The 20786-nt window shown below is 42.7% G+C and overlaps 1 protein-coding gene across 3 annotated transcripts in view; it reads right to left on the bottom strand.

Moving 5' to 3' along the window:
* LOC136577858 (interleukin-18 receptor 1-like) overlaps positions 1 to 19966 on the bottom strand; it is a 71967-nt gene extending 52001 nt beyond the window's left edge. For 2 of the 3 annotated variants that reach the window (XM_066577783.1, XM_066577780.1), the window contains exons 1-5: positions 19819 to 19966; positions 14071 to 14263; positions 11247 to 11415; positions 5574 to 5721; positions 1302 to 1367 (exon numbers count right to left, since the gene is read on the bottom strand). In XM_066577783.1, coding sequence (XP_066433880.1) covers positions 1302 to 1367; positions 5574 to 5721; positions 11247 to 11415; positions 14071 to 14263; positions 19819 to 19876 — 634 coding nt within the window. In that variant the 5' untranslated portion in view covers positions 19877 to 19966. Of the gene's footprint in view, positions 1 to 1301; positions 1368 to 5573; positions 5722 to 11246; positions 11416 to 14070; positions 14264 to 19818 lie in introns of those variants that run through there. The other variant, XM_066577790.1, reaches the window with a different exon arrangement.
* Positions 19967 to 20786: the final 820 nt, after the last annotated feature.

Genomic DNA, 20786 nt, shown 5'->3' with positions numbered 1-20786 from the left:
CGGGCGTTTTTTCACGCGATTTGCGGATCGCATGACGGATGCGCATCCGCAAATCGCGTGATCGGTGCGCACAAATCGCCCGCAAATCGCCCTAAAATCTGCTTCTAGCCGCGTTTCATTAGAAACGGGCCGGAGCTGTCCAGCGCATTGCATTCAATGGAGACGGCAATAGACCCGGCTCCATTGAAAGCAATGCGCTGCGGGCGAGCTCGGGATGAATTGTCGGGAAGGGCTTAAATATATAAGCCCTTCCCTGCAATTCATCCTAAAATGTGTAAAAATAAAAAATATATATATACTCACCTTCTCCCGGCAGCCGGAGCTCCGCGCGGCCGTCCTGCAGTGGGTGTGAAGGGGGTGTGAGTCAGACCTGCCCCCTGATTGGCTCAGCGCTGAGCCAATCAGAGGCATGTCTCACTCACACCCATTCATGAATTCATGAATGGATGTGAGTCAGACCTGTCCCTGATTGGCTCAGCGCTGAGAGGCAGCAGTCACTCACCCATTCATGAATTCATGAATGGGTGTGTGAGTGAAACCTGCCTCTGATTGGTCAGGGCTGTGACCAATCAGAGGCAGATCATTCAGCAGGCGGGGATTTTTCGGTGACAAACATGGCCACCCTATCTGCCACCCAAACAGTTTTATGAGTGCTGCCTTTGCTCAGTCTGTATAATCCTGACTTCAATTGGACAGCTATTTAGCTGGGTTCCTCCTTTTCCCAGAAATGTGATGACTCCACTTTCACCTCTTTTCTTGTTTTTTTTTTAGATTACCACTTTAGATTATCATAAATATGTCAATGTTTTCTGAAACAATCTCCTGGTTGAAGGATGTACATTTACATCATTGAGGTTCGGGGATTGTATGGAGGAGGATCAAGGAGCAATCTCGCTCCATACAATGCCGATGCTGGCTGTCTCTTACAGCCGACACCTGCCCGCAACAGCTCCAGTCAGCACCACAGCATATTGCAGCTATTAACCCTTTGAATGCTGTAGTCAATGTAGTAGTGATGTAACTAATAGAATATTATCTAATTGATGATGCTAATTGCACACTTTTGATCGAGTCATTGGGGTCTGTAAACGAACAATCAGGCTGCAGTGACACTTGTCCTAGTTGATACCTTTGGAGTATGCTTCTATTATAGTGTGTTCTGCTCTCTACCCACGGCTCTACACCTTACATGGTGGGACCTTGTGGGATTTATGTGTGTTTTGTTAGCCCTAGGTTTTAATATTATGCTGCACTGCATCCATATTATTCAAATTCACACTAAGTTATTAGATGATACTTACCAAGTTCTACTATTGTTGTTACAATCTCACCACCTAGAATTATCGGTCTTGTATTTTCTCTATTACCTATAATTGTTAAAAACAGAATACAGGTAATTCTGAATTATATTAGTAAATAAATACCTTACTAGCCAAATAGTAATAAACAAGTAACAACCATAATAGTCCCATTAACCAGGAAAAGTTGATTATGTAGGAGCCTTATTTTTCCTGCTTAGTGAGGCTACATTCACACGAGTGTGCGCAATATTGGGTTGAGAAATACAGCCCGATATCGCACTAGTCAACGGGCATGAGATGTTTTTGATACAATAACACCCCGCATCAATTCAGCTAAATTCCAATCCTCCGCCTCTTGCTTCACATGCACTGGAGGATCGGCAAGTGAGTCCGAGTTTATTCAATAGTAAACATCACATTGCACTCACGTGCACATCGTATAGTATGCAATGTTTTTGACTGTCCCATTGAAAATAATGGGTGATGCGTTCCGAGGGACGCAAAAAAATAGAGCATGCAGGGATTTTTACCTTGCAGCATCAATGTAAAAAGGTGAAATAAAGTTTCTTTATTATTAAAAATAAATATTAAAATGTTTAGAAAAAAATCTTACTTTTCCTATATTTATAATAAAAAAAATATAAACATATTTAGTCTGCATGCTGAACGCCGTTCAAAATAAAAACAGAATTGCATTTTTGGTAATCTCATCTGCAATGTAAAATTTAATTTAAAAAAAACATCCAAAAGACGTATGTAACTCAAAATGATACCAACTGAAACCATGGGTGGTTTCTCAAAAACCAAGCCTTCACACCGCTACATTGGCAGAAAAATAAAAAAGTTATGGTATTCAGAAGATAGCAATAGAATTTTATTTTTAATAAAAACAAAAAAAAATGTTTAAATAAATTTAGTATCTTTGTGAGGGCTTATTCACAGGAGCGTAAATCGGCCACTGTTTTCACGACCAGCCGATATAAGCTACCATCTGAGCTGTCTATCCCCTTCCCTCCCCCTCGCCCACTCTCTGCCACTCTCCTCCCCTCCAGCTATTTGCAATGGGAGGGGGTGGGGCTGGGGCAGAGATAACCTCCCACCCCCTCCCTACAGCCAGCAATGGGAGGGGGCGGGACAGGGTGGGATTTATCTCCGCCCCGTCCCCTCCCATTTCAAACAGCCGGAGGAGAGGAGAGAGGCAGAGAGCCGGTGAGGGGGAGAGAAGGGGGTAGACAGCTCATATGGTAGCGTATATAGGTCGACTGTGAAAACGGCAGCCGATATACGCTCCTGTGAATAAGCCCTCATTGTGACCTACTAAATAAATGTATCATATCATTTTTACCAAGATATGTATGCTGTAAAAATAAGACCCCCCCCTCCCCAAATGGCATAATTGTGATTTTTTTATATTTCAATCCTCTTCAAAATATGCAAACGTTTTTCAGTACATTATATGATACCTCTGAGAAATACAACTTGTCCTGCAAAAAACAAGCACTCGGACAGCTACGTTCACAGAAAAATAAAAAAGGCATGATTTTTTGAGAGCAGAGAAGAGAAAATATGAAATAAAAAAAACATTTCCTTAAGAACTCCAATCCCAGTCCTCGCAGCAGGGGGTAGTTGCAGGGGAAGCCACATTCCCCACATTCAATTTACAGCTGTGCTCAGGTAAGGGCTTTTTCCTTTTACCCAAGCACAGCTTGAGTCAAAACGACCCTCTGGTCCAAAAACAAAGATTGTTTCACCAGCTTCTCTGACTACCTGATGCACACTGTACATCATTAGGCTAAAGGCGCCAATTTACACGGGGCAAGTGTCGGGCAAGCGATGCCTGACACTCGTTTCCATGTATACTTGCTTCTGTGCTGTTACACAGGAACAAGTATCGCTAGATCGATCACAGTGCGGCCACCATGGAGGTGGAGTGGCTGGAGGAGAGTTCTTTCCCCACTTTCCCCCGCCCCTCTCCATTCACGGTAAGCAGCGACCGTTAAGTACTGAACGACTGCTGTTAAAGGAGATGTCCCGCGCCGAAACGGGTTTTTTTTTTTTTAACCCCCCCCCCCGTTCGGCGCGAGACAACCCCGATGCAGGGGTTAAAAAAACCACCCGCACAGCGCTTACCTGAATCCCGGCGGTCCGGTGACTTCAATACTTACCGCTGAAGATGGCCGCCGGGATCTTCTACCTTCGTGGACCGCAGCTCTTCTGTGCGGTCCACTGCCGATTCCAGCCTCCTGATTGGCTGGAATCGGCACGTGACGGGGCGGAGCTACACGGAGCCCCTCTCTGGCACGAGCGGCTCCATAGAAGAAAGCTGAAGACCCGGACTGCGCAAGCGCGGCTAATTTGGCCATCGGAGGCCAAAAATTAGTCGGCACCATGGAGACGAGGACGCCAGCAACGGAGCAGGTAAGTATAAAACTTCTTATAACTTCTGTATGGCTCATAATTAATGCACAATGTACATTACAAAGTGCATTATTATGGCCATACAGAAGTGTATAGACCCACTTGCTGCCTCGGGACATCTCCTTTAACACTGAATGGCTTGTTGTTTGGTTTTCAAGCATGCTGAAACTGGAGGACTCTCTGCAGTCTCTGAATGCTTTTACATGGGACGACTAGTGTTCAAAATCCCACAGCAGCATGGAATTGTGAACAACTACCAACGATATCATCCCGTCTAAAAGGGCCTTTAGCTTCTACACCTCCTTTAATTACCCAGTGCTGGCTAGTCAGGGCAGAATGTAGTGTCTTAGATTACCGATCGATAATATGCACAGTGTGCATCGGGTTTGGCCATCTTTGTTTCTCCTGCAGGCCTGGAGGGTCATTTTAATGATGCTCAATCAGTAAAATACTAAAAATGAATATTTTTTATTTTTATACAAAAATTATTTTTTATGACTATTATAGGAAAAACTGACAGTGACTCTTAAAGTTGTTAAGAAGAGAATTTAGTGACAGTATATTTGCTGTGCTCATTTGTATTTCACTAGAAAAAAATGTTTTTTATTTACTGCAGTGACCACATCTGCAAATGTAATCAATGTAAATGTATGAATCCCACAAATGCATATTAGTTAATGCACCTGTGCTGCCAGTACTGATTCAAGCCAGTCTTTCCACTACACTCCTGTACACACCATCTGGTACTGCGCATTGGCCTAGTGGGACATCAGCAGCCACACAACAAGGACTTTCTGTGCATATAATGGCTTGGGGAACCTGTCAGATTGTTTTGGTGGCAAGTACAGGGATTTCTGCAAGAACCCTTCAGATGAATGGGACAATTGGGATGGTTGCAGAAATTTCTGCAACAAATCTGCCATGTGCGAATCCACCCTAAATGATGTACGCTACTACAGCTCAAAACTAGAGGAGCTTTCCATAACAGCAATCAGATTCCAGCAGTCATATGTACAGCACAGGTTGAGGGCTTATTCCTATGTGCGTATATCGGTTGGGTTTTCACGCCCGGCCGATATATACTGTCCCTCTCTGCAGGGGGAGGAGACAGGCCTGGAGCAGTGCACTGAGCTCCCGCCCCATCTCCGCCCCTTGTCATGATTTGCAATGGGAGGGGTGGGGCGGAGCTAGGTTCCGCCCCTCCCCTTACAAATAGTGGTGAAGGGCAGAGGGGGCAGGAGCTCAGTGCACTGCTTTCGGCCCGGTCCAACTCCTCCCCCTGCAGAGAGAAACAGCGTATATCGGCCGGGCGTGAAAACCCAACCGATATACGCACATCGGTATAAGCCCTCAAAATCAAAGTGTTGATATTTAAGGATGATTATTTAACTTTTTTTTCATACACCAATTGTACAACAGGATGAAGAAACATGGTTATATATCCTATCACAGAAAAAATGTTGTTTTTTGTTATCTTTACTTACTCCTCTGCCCACTGCCTTTTCTACTGATCAATCAATTAATTGATAAAATTTATACTTGGAGTGGAAAGGAGACAGATCAGAAGGAGACAGATTTGTAGCATTTATTTTTAATGAAAGAGCCAGTTACAGTGTTTCCTACACAAGTCAAAGTAGAGGAGTGGAGGGATGGGGGAGCAGCTGCAGAGGAACATAGAGATACTGCAGCAGCTTCTGATAACTGTTCTACTGTTTGACCCCAGAGATAAATTAACAGCAACACTGCTCGTTAATGCTGTATAATGTCCTTCATACTGCTGCTGCTGGAACAGAATTTACATAAATTATGAAATCTTGAAAGTTATTATACTATGGTATAGAATAGTTGGGTTACCTTTCACTATAAGCCTTTTCTTTCCACATGCACTGTAGTTTTTTGCATTGTACATATGAGTGATAGTGTACATGTATACAGCTGAGTCCGCTTGCTTTAGGGATTCGAATGATATTTCACTTCTATTCTTTACATATTCTTTACAGTCCTAAAAAACAAACAGTATGTATTTTATCACATTGATTGTTAAAATGTGCAATATATTGCCAATAACCTTCCAACATAGCCTAGATCAGAGATTTTCAACTCCAGTCCTCAGCGGCCCCCAACAGGTCATGTTTTCAGGATATCCTGTAGTAAGAACACCTATGGCAATGTCTGAGGCACCAGCAATAATTACATCACATGTGCAAAACTGAGGAAATCCTGAAAACATGACCTGTTGGAAGTCATGAGGACTGCAGTTGGGAAACACTGGTGTAGATGATAGTCTGTTTAATGGTAGTCTCACGAGATTCTATTCAAGAATTGATATTTAACAAAATTTCCTGATATAATTATCACACTCCCTCACATTTTTCAGTCCCCAGCCACCAGAATACAGATGAAGATTGCCGGGGACGGGGGAGAAGAGCCGGACAGCGCTTCTAGGTGGGTTCAATTTTTTTCTTAACAGTTAGGGATGATCACCCCCTGAAAATCATCGCTGCAGGGGGTTGCCTTCTTCCCATTGCTTTGAAAAGCAATGAGATAGCATCACAGTCCTCTGCCACTGCTGTGGCACTGGAATCTTTTGTGCCCGAAGGGAGTCCCATCATCACTGTACACCGTGGCAGTGCTGTCACAGAGTTCAATGATGAGGTGACCTTTGTGGAGCAGCTGCACTTTTGCAAGCACAGCCGCTCAAGTAAAAGGGGATCTGTAACTTTACCCGTTGAAAGCCTGCTTTTGGGCATGTGTAAAAAAAAGCACAGAGCTTTGGTCACGCGCATTTCGCACATCCGTGTAGCGCATTCTTTTGCACACATAGACACGCAAAAAAAAAAAACCGCTCATCTGACCGAGTCCTAAGGGTGGTTTCACATCTGCGTTGGAACCTACAGCGGGAGCATGCAGCACTTTTTCTTCCATCCCTAAAACCAGGCAACTGGGTGGAAAGCAGGCAGACGCCATTATACTCAATGGGGTCTGCCCGGCGCTGTTCGATTTAGTCCAGAGATGGAACAGTTCGCAGTTTGACCATGAGGATTCCCAGGTTAAAGGGGGTTGTCCCGCGCCGAAACGGGTTTTTTTTTTCAATAGGCTCCCCGTTCGGCGCGAGACAAACCCGATGCAGGGGTAAAAAAAAAACGGATAGTACTTACCCGAATCCCCGCGCTGTGGCGACTTCTTACTTACCTTGCTAAGATGGCCGCCGGGACCTAAGGGTGCATTCACACGAACGTATATCGGCTCGGTTTTCACGCCGAGCCGATATACGTTGTCCTCGTGTGCAGGGGGGGAGGCTGGAAGAGCCCAGGAGCAGGAACTGAGCTCCCGCCCCCTCTCTGCCTCCTCTCCGCCCCTCTGTACTATTTGCAATGAGAGGAGGTGGGGGGCGGGGCTAAGTTCCGTGAATTAGCCCTGCCCCCGTCCCGCCTCTCCCCATTGGAAATAGTGCAGAGGGGTGGAGAGGAGGCAGAGAGGGGGCGGGAGCTGAGTTTCTGCTCCTGGGCTCTTCCAGCCTCCCTCCCTGCACATGAGGACAACGTATATCGGCTTGGCGTGAAAACCGAGCCGATATACGTTCATGTGAACGCACCCTAAGGGTGCGGGCAGACGAGCGCATAAACGGCGCGTTTTTGCGACCAAACGTATATACGTGACCATCTGAGGCAATGGTTTCGAATGTATTCATTCACATGGGCAATTTTACGGCGCGTAAAAACGGCAATTCGAAAAAAAACGGAATATATGCGACCGAAATACGCGCCAACGCATATTCGATCGCCGAAAAGACCGTTTGCAAAGTAGGAACAAACGAAAATACGCTTTCTAGCTCTGGTCGTGATCGGTGAAAAACGATCGCTCGGGCGATTATACGTTGCGCTCGTGCGAACGTAAATACGCCTACGCTCGTCTGCCCGCACCCTAAGTGTGAAAGTACCGTAATCCCTCCACTCATTCCACAAAAAATTAACTATCAAACTCCTTTGTCAATTGAGAAGTAAAAAAAGAATGGCTGTGAGAATGTAGGGATGCAACAAAAAGTGAAAAACTCCTCTTCCAAAAAAGCACTGTATCATTAAAATGAATAATTTTTATTAAGAAAAATAACAAGATTCTTAATACTCCCTGGATAACTAATGACTACTCTCAATTTTACCTTAAGGGCTCAGTCACACGGCGCATCGGCACCCGTACACCGGCGCCGATGCGCCCGTGTGACTGACAGTTAGAAGACAGCCGTACCTGAAGACGGACGTCTCTCTGCAGCGCTGATGAAAGAACACATGTTCTTTCTCCCGGCGCTGCAGAGACGTCCGTCTTCAGGTACGGCCGTCTGCTATCTGCAGTAACACGGGCACCGATGCGCCTGTGTTACTGAGCCCTTACTGCGTTGCCCTACTTCTAGCAGTTTTGGCTGCAGGAAGCAAACCACTCCATACATTGCTCAGTGGTTCAGGTTGGTACTGCAGGCTGAGTCTCATTCACTTCAATAACAATCAACCTACAGTACCAACCTAGACTGCGGCCCATAGTTACAAATCCTGAATCAGATAGTGCAGTCAAGTTGTTTTTAATGCAATTATCATAAATACATGTTCTTTAATTTAGCCGTAACTTTACATGAGCCGCTATAGTTTGATGCAGTTTTTTCGTTTCAGTTCTATTTTTCTGCTCCCAAAATGGAACAGCCAGACAGAATTCAAATAAAAATAGTAAAAGTAGGTGTGAATGAGCCCTAACATGTTTTTATATATGGTAATGGGTAATTCAGGACATTCATTAATATGACTGAATTATATTTAGCATTTCTTTGGGAAGAACAGACAAAGGGTCCTTGGTTGAACACTATTTCACCTCATTCAGAGACTTCTTGCTGTATAAGACAGCAGCAGTGTGTCGAGGCCAGTGTTTTCCAACTCCAGTCCCCAAGGCACCCCAACAGCTCATGTTTTCAGGATTGCACAGGAGAGCTAATTAATATCAGTGCCCCAGACATTGCCACAGGTGTTCTTACTATAGGAGATGCTCAAAATGTGATCAGTTGGACTTAATTTTAGAAAGAAACGCTGGTCAAGGTCCTCACTTTGTCCAGCTGGGTGGTCATTGCAGGGTGCACATTAGTCTCTTTTATAACTACTTCTGAATGTCCTGCGGAGTCGGTCTTTCTTCTCCTAAGGGGCTGACATCATTCTTCCTTTTACCAGAAAAGTAGAGGTCTGCTGCAAGCCGCCCAGAACCTTTTAAGAGTGAGTGTGGCCGTGTAGTGACCTGGAAAACAGGCACTACAGAGCACTGTTTAGTGATGGGGATCGGTAATATAATAACTGGCCCTATGGTTTAACCCTTTCCAATCCAATGTCGGGCCTGCCACCAACATCATAATTTCCCTCCACAGACAGTGCAGTACAGGAGTGCATCTGCACCCAATTGTCAGACACATCGGGTGCAGATACACTCCTGCACTGGTCCTCACTGAGGAGCCCCGAGGAGAAGGCAGAAAGGGTTTTTAACCCTTTCTGCCTTCTCCTTTACACATTACATAGCGCTCAATTAGCGCTATGTAATGCAGGAGATTCCGCCGGCGATCATGCGACCGCCGATGTCACCTGTCCCCCAGCGGTCACATGAACGCTGAGCCGGGAGCCTGCACCGTGGGGGGGGGGGGGGGGGGGGCTGCTTACCTGTCCAGCATCTTCCGCATTCTCCCTTCTGTCTCCCGGCTCGGCGATCATGTGACCGCTGGGTGCCACCTGACCCCAGCGGTCACATGATCGCCGAAACGGGAAGCAGAAGGGAGAATGCGGAAGACGCCGGAGAGGTAAGCAGCTCCCCCCCACGGTGCAGTGAGCACCTGCACCCTCCTGAACTCTGTCAGTTCAGGAGGGTGCAGGGAAATGTATTTTTTCTCATCAATTCTCACCAGCTCCAATTTATTTGGAGCTGGGGAGAATGGCTGAGAAAAAATAATTGGATTGGAAAGGGTTAAGCTGAGTCAGTTTACACAAGGGATGCAGGTAACCAAGCAACCAGTTAGGACGTTTATTAGCCAGCTGCACAAAATAGAAAAAATGAATAGAGACTCAGATGAGGCAGGTAGCCTAGCAACCAGATAGGTTGTGATTGGCTGCAGACAAACTGGTCAGGGTACAGAGGTGATAAATAGTGGGAAACGGTCACAGTAGTGAGTGAGACGCACCAGGCAAAGCAAGTGCCAGAGAGTAGAGGCGGAATAAGTTTAAGCAATAAGTAAAGAGAGTAAAGAGTAGTGAGAAAAGAGAGGTGACAGGCAGAGGAGCGCCAAGAAGAGGGGAGTGCCAGGCAGAGAGAGCGCCAGAAAAAAAGCTCCCTACAGGAGAAAAGAAAGTGCCAGGCAGGAGAGAGAAGTGAAAAGAAACAAAGAACAGATGTGAGAGTGAGAGAAAGAGAGAAACAAGAGAAAAATACATGAGGAGAGACAGCTTTGACAGTGAATTAAAAAACAAAAGTAAAAGAGATGTAAATATGAAGAGAGGGAGATAAAGAAATAAAGAGATGTAAATACATAGAGGTATAGAGAAAAGAAATCCAGAGTAAGCTCACAGTATATGGATGAGTTAGACAAAGGTGTCTACATTGTTGCAATTTGTGTATCAGTTATTATGCACTTAATGTGATGAAGAAAACGACCTCATCTCACTGCCTTATTTAATAATATCGTGGTTGCAACAATTTAAGCAAAATATCTGTGTCTCTGTATTATTCCACACCTAACCACTCACGACTACAAATTGTGCCCAAGAGCGCTGGCGTCCGAGCAAAGCAAATAACAATTAATTGCCAGCCACAAATAATGATGATAAAATTAGCGCTCACCATAGCGCTTTGTGGCGGCACGACAGCTGCATCCCCGAAAGACACAGAGCTGGTAGTTACGATGGGCTGAATTTGCAGTCTCTACAATAGGTTGGATCTGTCTACAAACAGCATACTCTTGCCCACATTGAAGGCTTCCTCTTCAATGCTGGCAGGGACAAGGAGTTAGCAAGCTTCTTTTTTGCTGCAGGGAAGACTCCTTACTACTTAAAATTTTCAACTTTGTCTAGAGGACGCAAACATAGTTGAAAGCGATGCATAGTCATCACCAGCGGGCCCGATACAAGTGATCTATTTGCCCTATGCTTAACCCTTTGCAATCCAATTTTGGATTCAGGGTTTCCTAGAGGGGTTTCTTTCTGCCATTATACAACAGCACCATTTGCTGGTTAGAGCCAGTACTGCGGTATGGGACATGCTTGAGAGGCCCCCGACAACACAGCGGCCAGTAATATACAGTAAGAATACCTTGCCGGACGTCTTCCGACATCGGAGCTGCACAGCCTTCAATCAGAATGTCTTTAGACGTCAGACAGTGGATTGGAAAGGGTTAAACCTGGACCCAAAGCTGGTAGCTGTAATGTACTAACAGCTCTAGAGCCACAGGTTGGAGATCACTGGTTTAGAGCTATGTTACACTTTACAGTATGCCATGAATAATAGTTTACATACCTTATACCAACTCGTGGAGTAGTTAGAGCTTTTATACAGATTAGGTATAGAGATTGTCACAGATTCTCCCAAAGTTTTTGTTAATGATTCTGGTGAGGAGGAGTTAATACAGTGGAGAACACTCTTCTCTATCTGTGTCAAATTCATGGCTTCGTATGTTCTGTCCTGTCTAACAAAACAAAACAGTATTTAAAGGAGGTACCAATGAAAAGAGAAAATGGAGCATCAGGTACCACAAATACATATGTATGCACCCCTTATCTATTCATTGTACAAGGCTTTGAGCTTCCTATACCTGCTTTTAAAGTATGTTACAGTTACTGTATGTCAATGTAACAAAAGAAATCCCCAGGTCAAAGGGGTTAAAGACTGGGGGAAAAAAATTGCTTTCTAGAAAACTATAAAGCTCCAATCCTAGATAAAGCATATGGCTGACAAAGTATCACAATTACTACATTAAAATAAATAGAAATGGAGGTACACAGTGATGCCATGCTCTATGACACCTAATGAGATAATGTTATAGTTATTACAATATATGCATCAGATCACATGGCCATATTCCTGCGACGTAAAAGCACCTGGCCAGCCAATATAGCGCCGGGTGCTTTTAGGTCGGGCCTATAAGATAGTCCTGGAACTATCTTTTGGTTCGGAATCAGTCGGGTGCTGCATGGGCTCCTTTGGGAGCTAATGACAGTGTCTGGAGAAGAGAGGTGGGAGGGAGTTTAGCAGCGTGACTGCTAAACTCCCTCCCTCTTCTCTCCTCCCTTCCAGCTGATTGCAATAGGAGAGGGCGGGGCTAAGTGTCACCCTATCCCGCCTCCTCCCATTGCTGGCTGCGGACAAGGGGCAGGACGGGCGGCGGAGCTAAGCTAAGAATTTTTTTAGTGCGCCTATACATGCACTACGAAATCACTCCTCTGACTGCAACCTAAAAGAGCTAACTTTGAAAAATAGTAAATCTAATATAAAAAAGCCTACAGGCTTTTTCTTGAACCACAATTTGACCCCTTTGCGTCACCTTTGGTGGATGATTTTGGAGTCATTAGATTTGTGACATCCTCACCACCACCGTAAAATCATAAAATTTGAGTATGATATATTGAGTGACTGTCAGGCAAGGTAAAAGTTCCTATGTTAAGTCTAGCGATGCTGTTGTGCTTCAGCCAGCAGTGCTTCTAGGGAGAGTCAAGAATTGCTAAGCGAAGTTCATATCTAGTGCTTACCAGTTTGACTGTTGCCATGTCCCCAAAACGTGGAAGACCAAGCCGTGGGCGGCGAACAGTTCAAAGAGTACGCTCAGATGGAAGTTGGAACACTGAAAATGTAGTTTATCCTGAAGTCCTTGCCAATTAAAATAATCAGTTCTTAAAACATTTGCAACAATTTTTCTAAACACTTTTTGTTCACTTAGCGAACATTTGGATAGAGCTGTACCCTCTGTTCATAAACCTTACACAGTGCTATAGAGCCACCAAGATGTTAGCCAGGGGAAGACATTTAATGGTAACCACAATGACCCTCCCATTTGTGGCTTGCAACTCATATTGCCACAAATAGACAGCAACATATGAAAAAACAAAATCAGCGCCTACTATTTCACGATGGTTTCAATATTGGTGAATATAGAATGGACTCACCTGGTGCCCAGTGGAACTCCCTGCCCCGAGAGTCCACCGGCACCTTCTATTCACGTTCGTCTATCACACCACCCTGGGTCTTGAATCCGGATCACCACAGAGTCGTCAGTGGGTTTACAGCCTTCAAACCGGCTGTGATATGAAGCACCATATAAAAGCAAAAAAATCCCCGCACTCGCAGACTCCAGGGATTCAGAAAAAGACGCAGCGGTCCGTAAAATGTAATTTTATTAGCAATATCAAATACAACGCGTTTCGGTGATATTCGTTAATCATCCTTTTCAAGCATAAAATTCTAACATCATCATTCAAAGATGGCCCCTGCCAGCAGCGTCTGTATGAAATTGTGAGTTAAAGATTTTATATAAATATAAGATAATGATATTAGAATTTTATGCTTGAAAGGGTGATTAACGAATATCGCCGAAACGCGTTGCATTTGATATTGATAATAAAATTACATTGTAAGGACCGCTGCGTCCTTTCCTGAATCCCTGGAGTCTGCGAGCACGGGGGATTTTTTTGCTTTTATATGGTGCAGACAACAACATAGATGTACATAATGGTTGCATTGGTCATACCTAGTCTATTAAACAGCCACATGAGTTAAACACATTTTTTATGCCTGCCCCCTCATCTGATTCCGGAGGTCTCCTCTGTGTATTCCAGCCACTTCCATGTTGTGCAGCCCCCTGTCTGATGCTTACCAGCCACCATCTCGAGACTGAGATTTTTTTACTTTCAGTTTCACATCTATCTCATGATACATTAGCACAGCATTAGCTAAAAACATTCTGCCTGCTGGGGGGACACTTTAATTATTTTTACCTGTATTCACCAATGTATCCTAAAGTACATAAGTATGGGATGAGCTGTGATCTCCTTTATTATAGTTGTGTGACAGAAGCTGTATGATCATCATCAGTAACTGTGACAGGACTGCCTGTGTCCCCCTGCACACAGTTTCAGTGGTAGATCCATGTAACAGCATCACACAAACTGAGAATCTGACTAGAAACTGAATACATAACCCCAAGTAGATCTGAGCTGGCCAGAATTGAGATCAAATGAAAGGCTGAGGATAAAGAGCTCACATATATATTGGGGGAGATAGCTGCATAAGAAATTAATTTTAGAAAATCACCCGAGTGGCGCTTTAAGATAACAAATGGTTCACTTACAGTGCTGTGCAGAGATATTGGACAGAATGATTTGATGACAACAGTGATAATTCAGGTAGATTTCTTTTCCTAATATGTTTTTTGTCATCAGAAATATTTGCTTGATCTTTTGAAAATGTTGGATCCATTTTTATGTTGTTGTTCCAGGGACCATGAGAAATGCAATGCTCATCCTCAAAACAATGCAGAGATGCTAGAAAGATATAAACACAAAAGAAATGAATGTGAGACGTGAAATGAAATTTCAAGGGATTTGGACAACAGGGTTAAGCTAATTTACAGAATTCATGCCAAGTAAAATATCAGAGATTAGGTGTTATTAGGATGGCATGAGCATTCTCAGCAGCAGTCTGTATGGAGTGTAAGGAATATAGATGGGTGGGTAGGTGGTTGCACAGTTAAGAGAGTAGTCAGATACATTAAAAAAAAAAACAGGTTCCTCACGAATTTATACTCATCCATCCTGGGTCCCAGCATCTTCCTCGCTTGCAGCTCCAGTCTTCCCTGTGACACAAAGCTTTGAGGCTGCTGCAGCCTGTATGTGGGATGTCACAGGCTGCTGCAGCCAATCACAGCACTCAAATGCTGAGGTCTGTGTGTAGCTGGGGTGCTCCTGCCCTCCCTGTTTCTGTGCTTTAATTGATCTTATATTATTTGTTATCCTGTTTTTGTAAAAAGAACTGTGTAAAAAACGAAATTCCGCCATCCTTGGGTGCGTTTTGTTTCTGCGGCGTACACACTGCAACAAAAATGACCCAATATGTTTATTCTATGGGTCAGTACGATTGCTAAGATACCAAATTTATATAGTGTTTTAGTTTTTTTGTTGTACTACTTTTATTTTTTTTTTCAGAGACATTTACATTTTTTTAAATTATTTTTTTCCACCATAACTTTTTTACTTTTACGTCGACATAGTTGTGCGATGGCTCAACATCCTGTAGTTTCCATTGGTACCATTCTGGAAAGATATGCAACTTTTTGATAGTTTTTTTTATTACATTTTTCCTTGAAGATGGAGGTGACTAAAAAAAATGCAATTCTGGCAGGTTTTTTTTTCTGACTACATTCACTGTGTGGGGTAAATAATGCATTATTTTGATAGATCAGACTTTTACGAACGCAGCGATACCAAATATGTCTTTTTGTTTTATGATTTCGATTTTTTTATTAGAAATATGGTGAAAGGGGGAAGGGGTTTAAACTTTTATTACCTTTTATTTTTTTTTAAATAATTAGTAGAGATGAGCGAGTAGTGCCTTAGTCGAGTATCTAACCACTCGTATGTAAAGATTCAGGTGCCGGCAGCGCGCAGGGGGGAGTGGCAGGGGAGAGCGGGGAGGAACGGAGGGGAGATCCCTCTCTCCCTCGCGCCGGCAGCCGAATCTTTAGACACGAGCGGGCAGATACTCGACTAAGGCACTACTCACTCGAGTAGTTAGTCTTAGCGAGTATACTCGCTCATCTCTAATAATTAATAAAAATTTTTAAAACTCATTTTTACTTTTTTTTTTTTTGTCCCCAGAGGGGACAAGAATATGCAATGCTTTGATCGCTCCTGCAGTATGATGTAATGCCATAGCATTATGTTATACCACAATGTGACAGGCATTCTATTAAACCACACCACAGGTATGGCTTTCAGAAGGCCCCTGGCTGCCATTACACCCACACGGCAACCCGCGATCTGATCACGGGGGGCCATATAGTACCCTGGAACATCAGTCGGAGAATTTAAATGCCACTGTCAGCATTGATGGCAGAATGTAATGGGTTAACAGCTCCAATGAGCGGCGTGGTTTATTGGAGCTGTTGCGGGCAGGTGTCGGCTGTAAGAAACAGCTGGTACCTGCATTGTATGGAGTGAGATCGTCCTGCCATCTCCCTTCATACATGCCCCGAATGTGCAGGACGTAACTGTACATCCTGTATCTTTAAGGAGTTAAAGTGGTACCATAGTGCAGAATCACATTTAATGCACCCCAGAATTATGTTTGTATGGAATAGAAGAGCACTTGTCAGCCTAAAAGCTTACATTTATAATGTGGCACCTAGTGTGCAAATGCCATTATTTCAAGTTGCAGGTGTGTTCCTCCGAAGTCTAACTCTTGGCGTCATTACATTTTCCACTTCTCCACCAGATGGTTGCCTTCCCCTGCTGCTGACTTCAGTGCAAACTGAATCGTACGTTTGCATCTGACCCCACCGGAAACAGGCATGCGCAGTGGGTCAAGGTGTTTAGAGCTTGGCTTCACTATGCATTGTGCATGCACCAGAAGCCCAGTTAGGCAGTTCTCTAAGCCAGCAACACACATGCACTGAGCTTATAGAGATTGTAAATGTATATGGCTGATGATAGAATTTTTTCAAGACCAGTAAAGAGTGTTTGCTTTTATTCCACAGTTTTTCCTCTGTTACCCTTGCCAATTGTAAATGGATCCTCCTGCAGTCAACTCAGAGCCAGTGTGCCACCAGACTCAAGAATCTGCTTAACTCTGCTCAAGGCATATGTGCCATGTGCCAGTAAATTTTGGGTGTAGACACCTCAACCCACTATAGATGTCCGTTTCCGGCAGGGAGCCACACAGTGCAACTTGCACTGACATCAGCGCCAAGGGAATGTGGGGCATCCAGTGGAGGGTGAGTGCATAACGTAATGGCACCATGACTTGGGGCTCCAGCAGACCACTCAAATGACTAGAAATAAAAGGTATTTACATACTAGGTGCCACATTATAATTGTAAGTTTTTAGGCTGATGAGCATTCATCTGTTTCATACAAAGATATCTGTGGAGTGTAGTAAATGTGATTGTCAGCACTGTGGTGAGAGTTTAAGCTCCAGAATCCTGATGATAAGATCCCTTTAAATATTTTCACTATATGCATGCTTCATCGGTTGAGCAGAATGGAGATTGTCAGTTTTCTTGAACATTACATATTTACAGATGAAACCTTTGATTATAGTGTACAATTAACAATGCACATGAATGATATTTGATACAGTGGGAACAGGTCAAATTTGGGAAATCATTGCAGATGTTTTAGTGTAGACTTCTTTAATGGTCAAAGTTTAGATGATGAAAAATATTAGTACTATGGTCAGATTGGAGGTAAGTTGACCCCAAAATTTCCAACAAGTTTTCAAATTATATATATTTTAAAAAATACAAAACACATACTAAAAATATAAAATGTAGTGAACTTATACAGAAACGTAATAAAATGAGTAAAATTTATAGAGATGTAATTTACAAATTATGCGATCCTAAAGATAAATAATTTTTTTAATTAGGAAAATATTTAAAGGGAACCTGTCACCAAGTTCATGCTGTCCAAACCACGGGCAGCATGAACCCAGGACAGATATACCCATTCAGCCCATGTATGTTTTATACTGAAACTCTGCTGCATTACTTAGAATTTGGACTCAGAGCTCTCAGAGGTCACAAGATGAAGGGGTGGACCACAGTGGGGACTCCCTGCCTTAGCATCAAGAGTGACAGCTTCTCACCCTGCTTGTGTATAGGGAGACGTCTGTAGGTCTTGAGAGAGCCCAATGCTGAACGACTCTTTGAGAGCTCAGAGTCAAACTTCTGTTTTTTTCTAACACACAGCAACATTTTAGAATAAAACATACAAGGGCCGAATGGACATGTCTGTCCCAGGTTCACTTTAAAATGTACCAAATGGTAGCAACATTTGAAGCCATATTTACACCTTTAAATGCATGTACTAAGTGTACATTGGTTGATAAAACATAAAGCCGATGATTCAGTTTTGACCAGCATTATGGTCACTTCTTGCCCACGACCTTATGTTCATGGTAATCCATAATGCTGAAACCATGGGGGTTCTTTTGGCATGCTTGGAACATAGTTATGATCCACCTGCTGATTGGAATAAAGTATACCCCTATACAGAAAACAGAGCAGATCAGGTATCATACTGTTACTGAAGCAGATCAAATTATGTACAACCACATGAGGCAGATGCACTGCCAATCTTCCATAGGATCTGCAGAAAATATGAAGTGACATGGATTTTGTCATGGATTTCAGTACAGGAATTTCAAAGGGTGAAATCCATGCTGAAAATCTCCTAAATAAATTGACATATCATGGAATTTTTACACAATTTTCTGCATGTATGAGATTTCTTAAAATTGAATCCACTATAATAATAATGATAATCTTTATTTGTATAGCGTTAACTTATTCTGCAGCGCTAAATCCACTACATATCTACTGCAAGCACAGTGGATTTACCCCGCAAAAAATTCTGCACAGAGAATCTACAAAATGGGATCACATGTTGCTGATTTGTTGAAAAAATGTCTGAAACTGAAAATCTTTTTCCTACTTTTGAATGTGTTGCTTTTGTAGCATGTACATGGATTTCTGACATCCCCATTCAGATGTGTGGGACACTTGGAGAAATTTCTGCAACAAATCTTTTATGTGTGAATATATTGTATACCTAAAGCACCAAACTTCATGAAAAATATGGACTCCCCATTGACATCAACGCCCTTCGAAATCTTTTGCCTAAAATACCCTGATACCAGAAGTCTCATCTCTCAAATCTACTCTAGACAAGTCCACTCCTCTTACCACACTCAATTATCATATATATCCCACTGGGAACCAGATATTGGAAACACACTCAACGAAGATGATTGGTCTCAGATCTGGGAATCAACTAATAAAAGCACCTGCAATATGCTGATGTTAGCAACCTCCCTTAAAGGGCTATTCCACTGGTACATACCAAAATAGCTGATGCAGTACCGGGATACCCATCGAATTGCGTTTGCGGCTGTCAGTCTCCGGGTGACATGATACACATATGTTAGTCTTGTCTCCGAGTCAAACGACTTTGGAAAAGAGTCTACTCAATGATTTACTCAATAAGTTACAGGTTGCAACATCCAAAAAAAATCAGTGGGAAGCCTTATTAAATCAAAAAATTGCAAATATCGCTCCAGGATGAAGCACATTGATCTCATTCTTTTTCTTATCGACTCCTTGGACATTTCGAAAATAAAAAGGTGACTAAACTGGTATTTATAATAAACGAAAAACTGCCATCAATAATCCTTCACCGCCACAAGACACTTCTGAGGGTCTGGATGCCAACGGTAAACTACAGGTTTCCTTCACAAAACATATTAATTTCCCAATACATTTCCGCATTAGTAAAGCTGACAATACTTTGTACATTGTGACTCTACGGGAGATGAAACCCCTCCCTCCCGCCCCTCCTGCCTCCCTTGATTCCTTATCCCTTTAATAACTGAAGGTTATGATCTGGCCAAGCCCTTATTCAACAGGCAACCTCATAACAAGGTCAGAGATATAAAACACAGCAGCAACAAACATATTAGAGATACAATAAGCACCTAGCAATGGTTTACGTGTTACGGTTATATTATATCTACATTCATATACAATGTCACTAATGTTCAATTATTACTGGACTCTGCATGATTTAAAAACATGAATGGGAAAACAAAGCACCAAACTTTGTTTTCCCTACTCTTTTCAAGTTAGTGCTCTTACTTATAAAAATGCTGTTTGAAGAAGAGAGCATTAAAGAAACGTTGGTGCTATACAATTATCTAACAGATACATATTTAGAGCATTTCTCTGCATATGTTAATGTAACATAAGCAACTTAAGAAAGCTTCATTGTTGTGTTAGTCCATAATTCTCAACTCCTGTGACAATAGAAAAATAAACATGACTTACCCAATTTAAGCAAATAGGTAAAACCTAAAAAGTAGCTGCCTACTCTTCCTTTATACATTATATTACACGCTAACAGAGTCCGTGATCTTGTCAGAGATCTGTCATTCCGGTAGAATACTATACTGTGGCATTTAACCTCCTCTGGTGTTAGATTGGTTTCCGGGTTCAACCTCAAGCTACAGAGCATACATTTACATATGAGGAAGCAATTACACAACCACTGCTGCTTCTTTTTTTTTTCTTTTTTTTTTTTACTGTGGGAATTTTTTTTCTTTTACTAACAAGGATGAAATGTAGCAGATGACACGTATTCATTCCATGCTGTGATTCATCTCTAATTTCCCATTTGTTACTATTAATACAGTTTTACCAAAGCATTATAATTAAATTGTATGTAAATTAGTTCATGTCAGCCAAGCCAGCAGCCCATCAAAAAGGAAGAGGAACTCATCCATAGGAGTCTCTGGCTTGGCTGATATGAGCTCACTTACACGTGTTTCCACAGTGACATCTACAGGGTAACAAGATGTAGTGCATCCTAATAAATTTAAACAAATAATGAAGATGAACAATACCTCTGCAGCGCCACCTATTGGATGACAGCATTGCTACAAATCAATGTCTGACCTTTTATACAGCTCTTTAAACAATGATTGGCAAGGATTTCAATTAACAATCATTGTTCTAAAGACCTGTATAAAGGGTCGGACATTGATTTGCAGGAATGCTGTCATCCAATAGGTGGCGCTACAGAGGTATTGTTCCATCTTCCCTATTTGCATATATTGCCTAGAGGAGCATGCATGGCTTTATAAGTCTCCTCACTCCCCTTCTAGGTGCTCTCCTTAAGGAGTGCTGATTCCCCTCTCAATAAATTTAAAGGCACGCACAATTTAAAAGAAAACTGGGATATTTGTTCTGCCTCTAGTCCAATTACTCTTTTGAAAAGTATAAACCTTCCTTTATTA

Source organism: Eleutherodactylus coqui, chromosome 1 (genome assembly GCF_035609145.1).
Source record: "Eleutherodactylus coqui strain aEleCoq1 chromosome 1, aEleCoq1.hap1, whole genome shotgun sequence".
In the NCBI taxonomy this organism is placed as follows: domain Eukaryota; kingdom Metazoa; phylum Chordata; class Amphibia; order Anura; family Eleutherodactylidae; genus Eleutherodactylus; species Eleutherodactylus coqui.
This window is presented reverse-complemented; position numbering and strand designations above follow the sequence as displayed.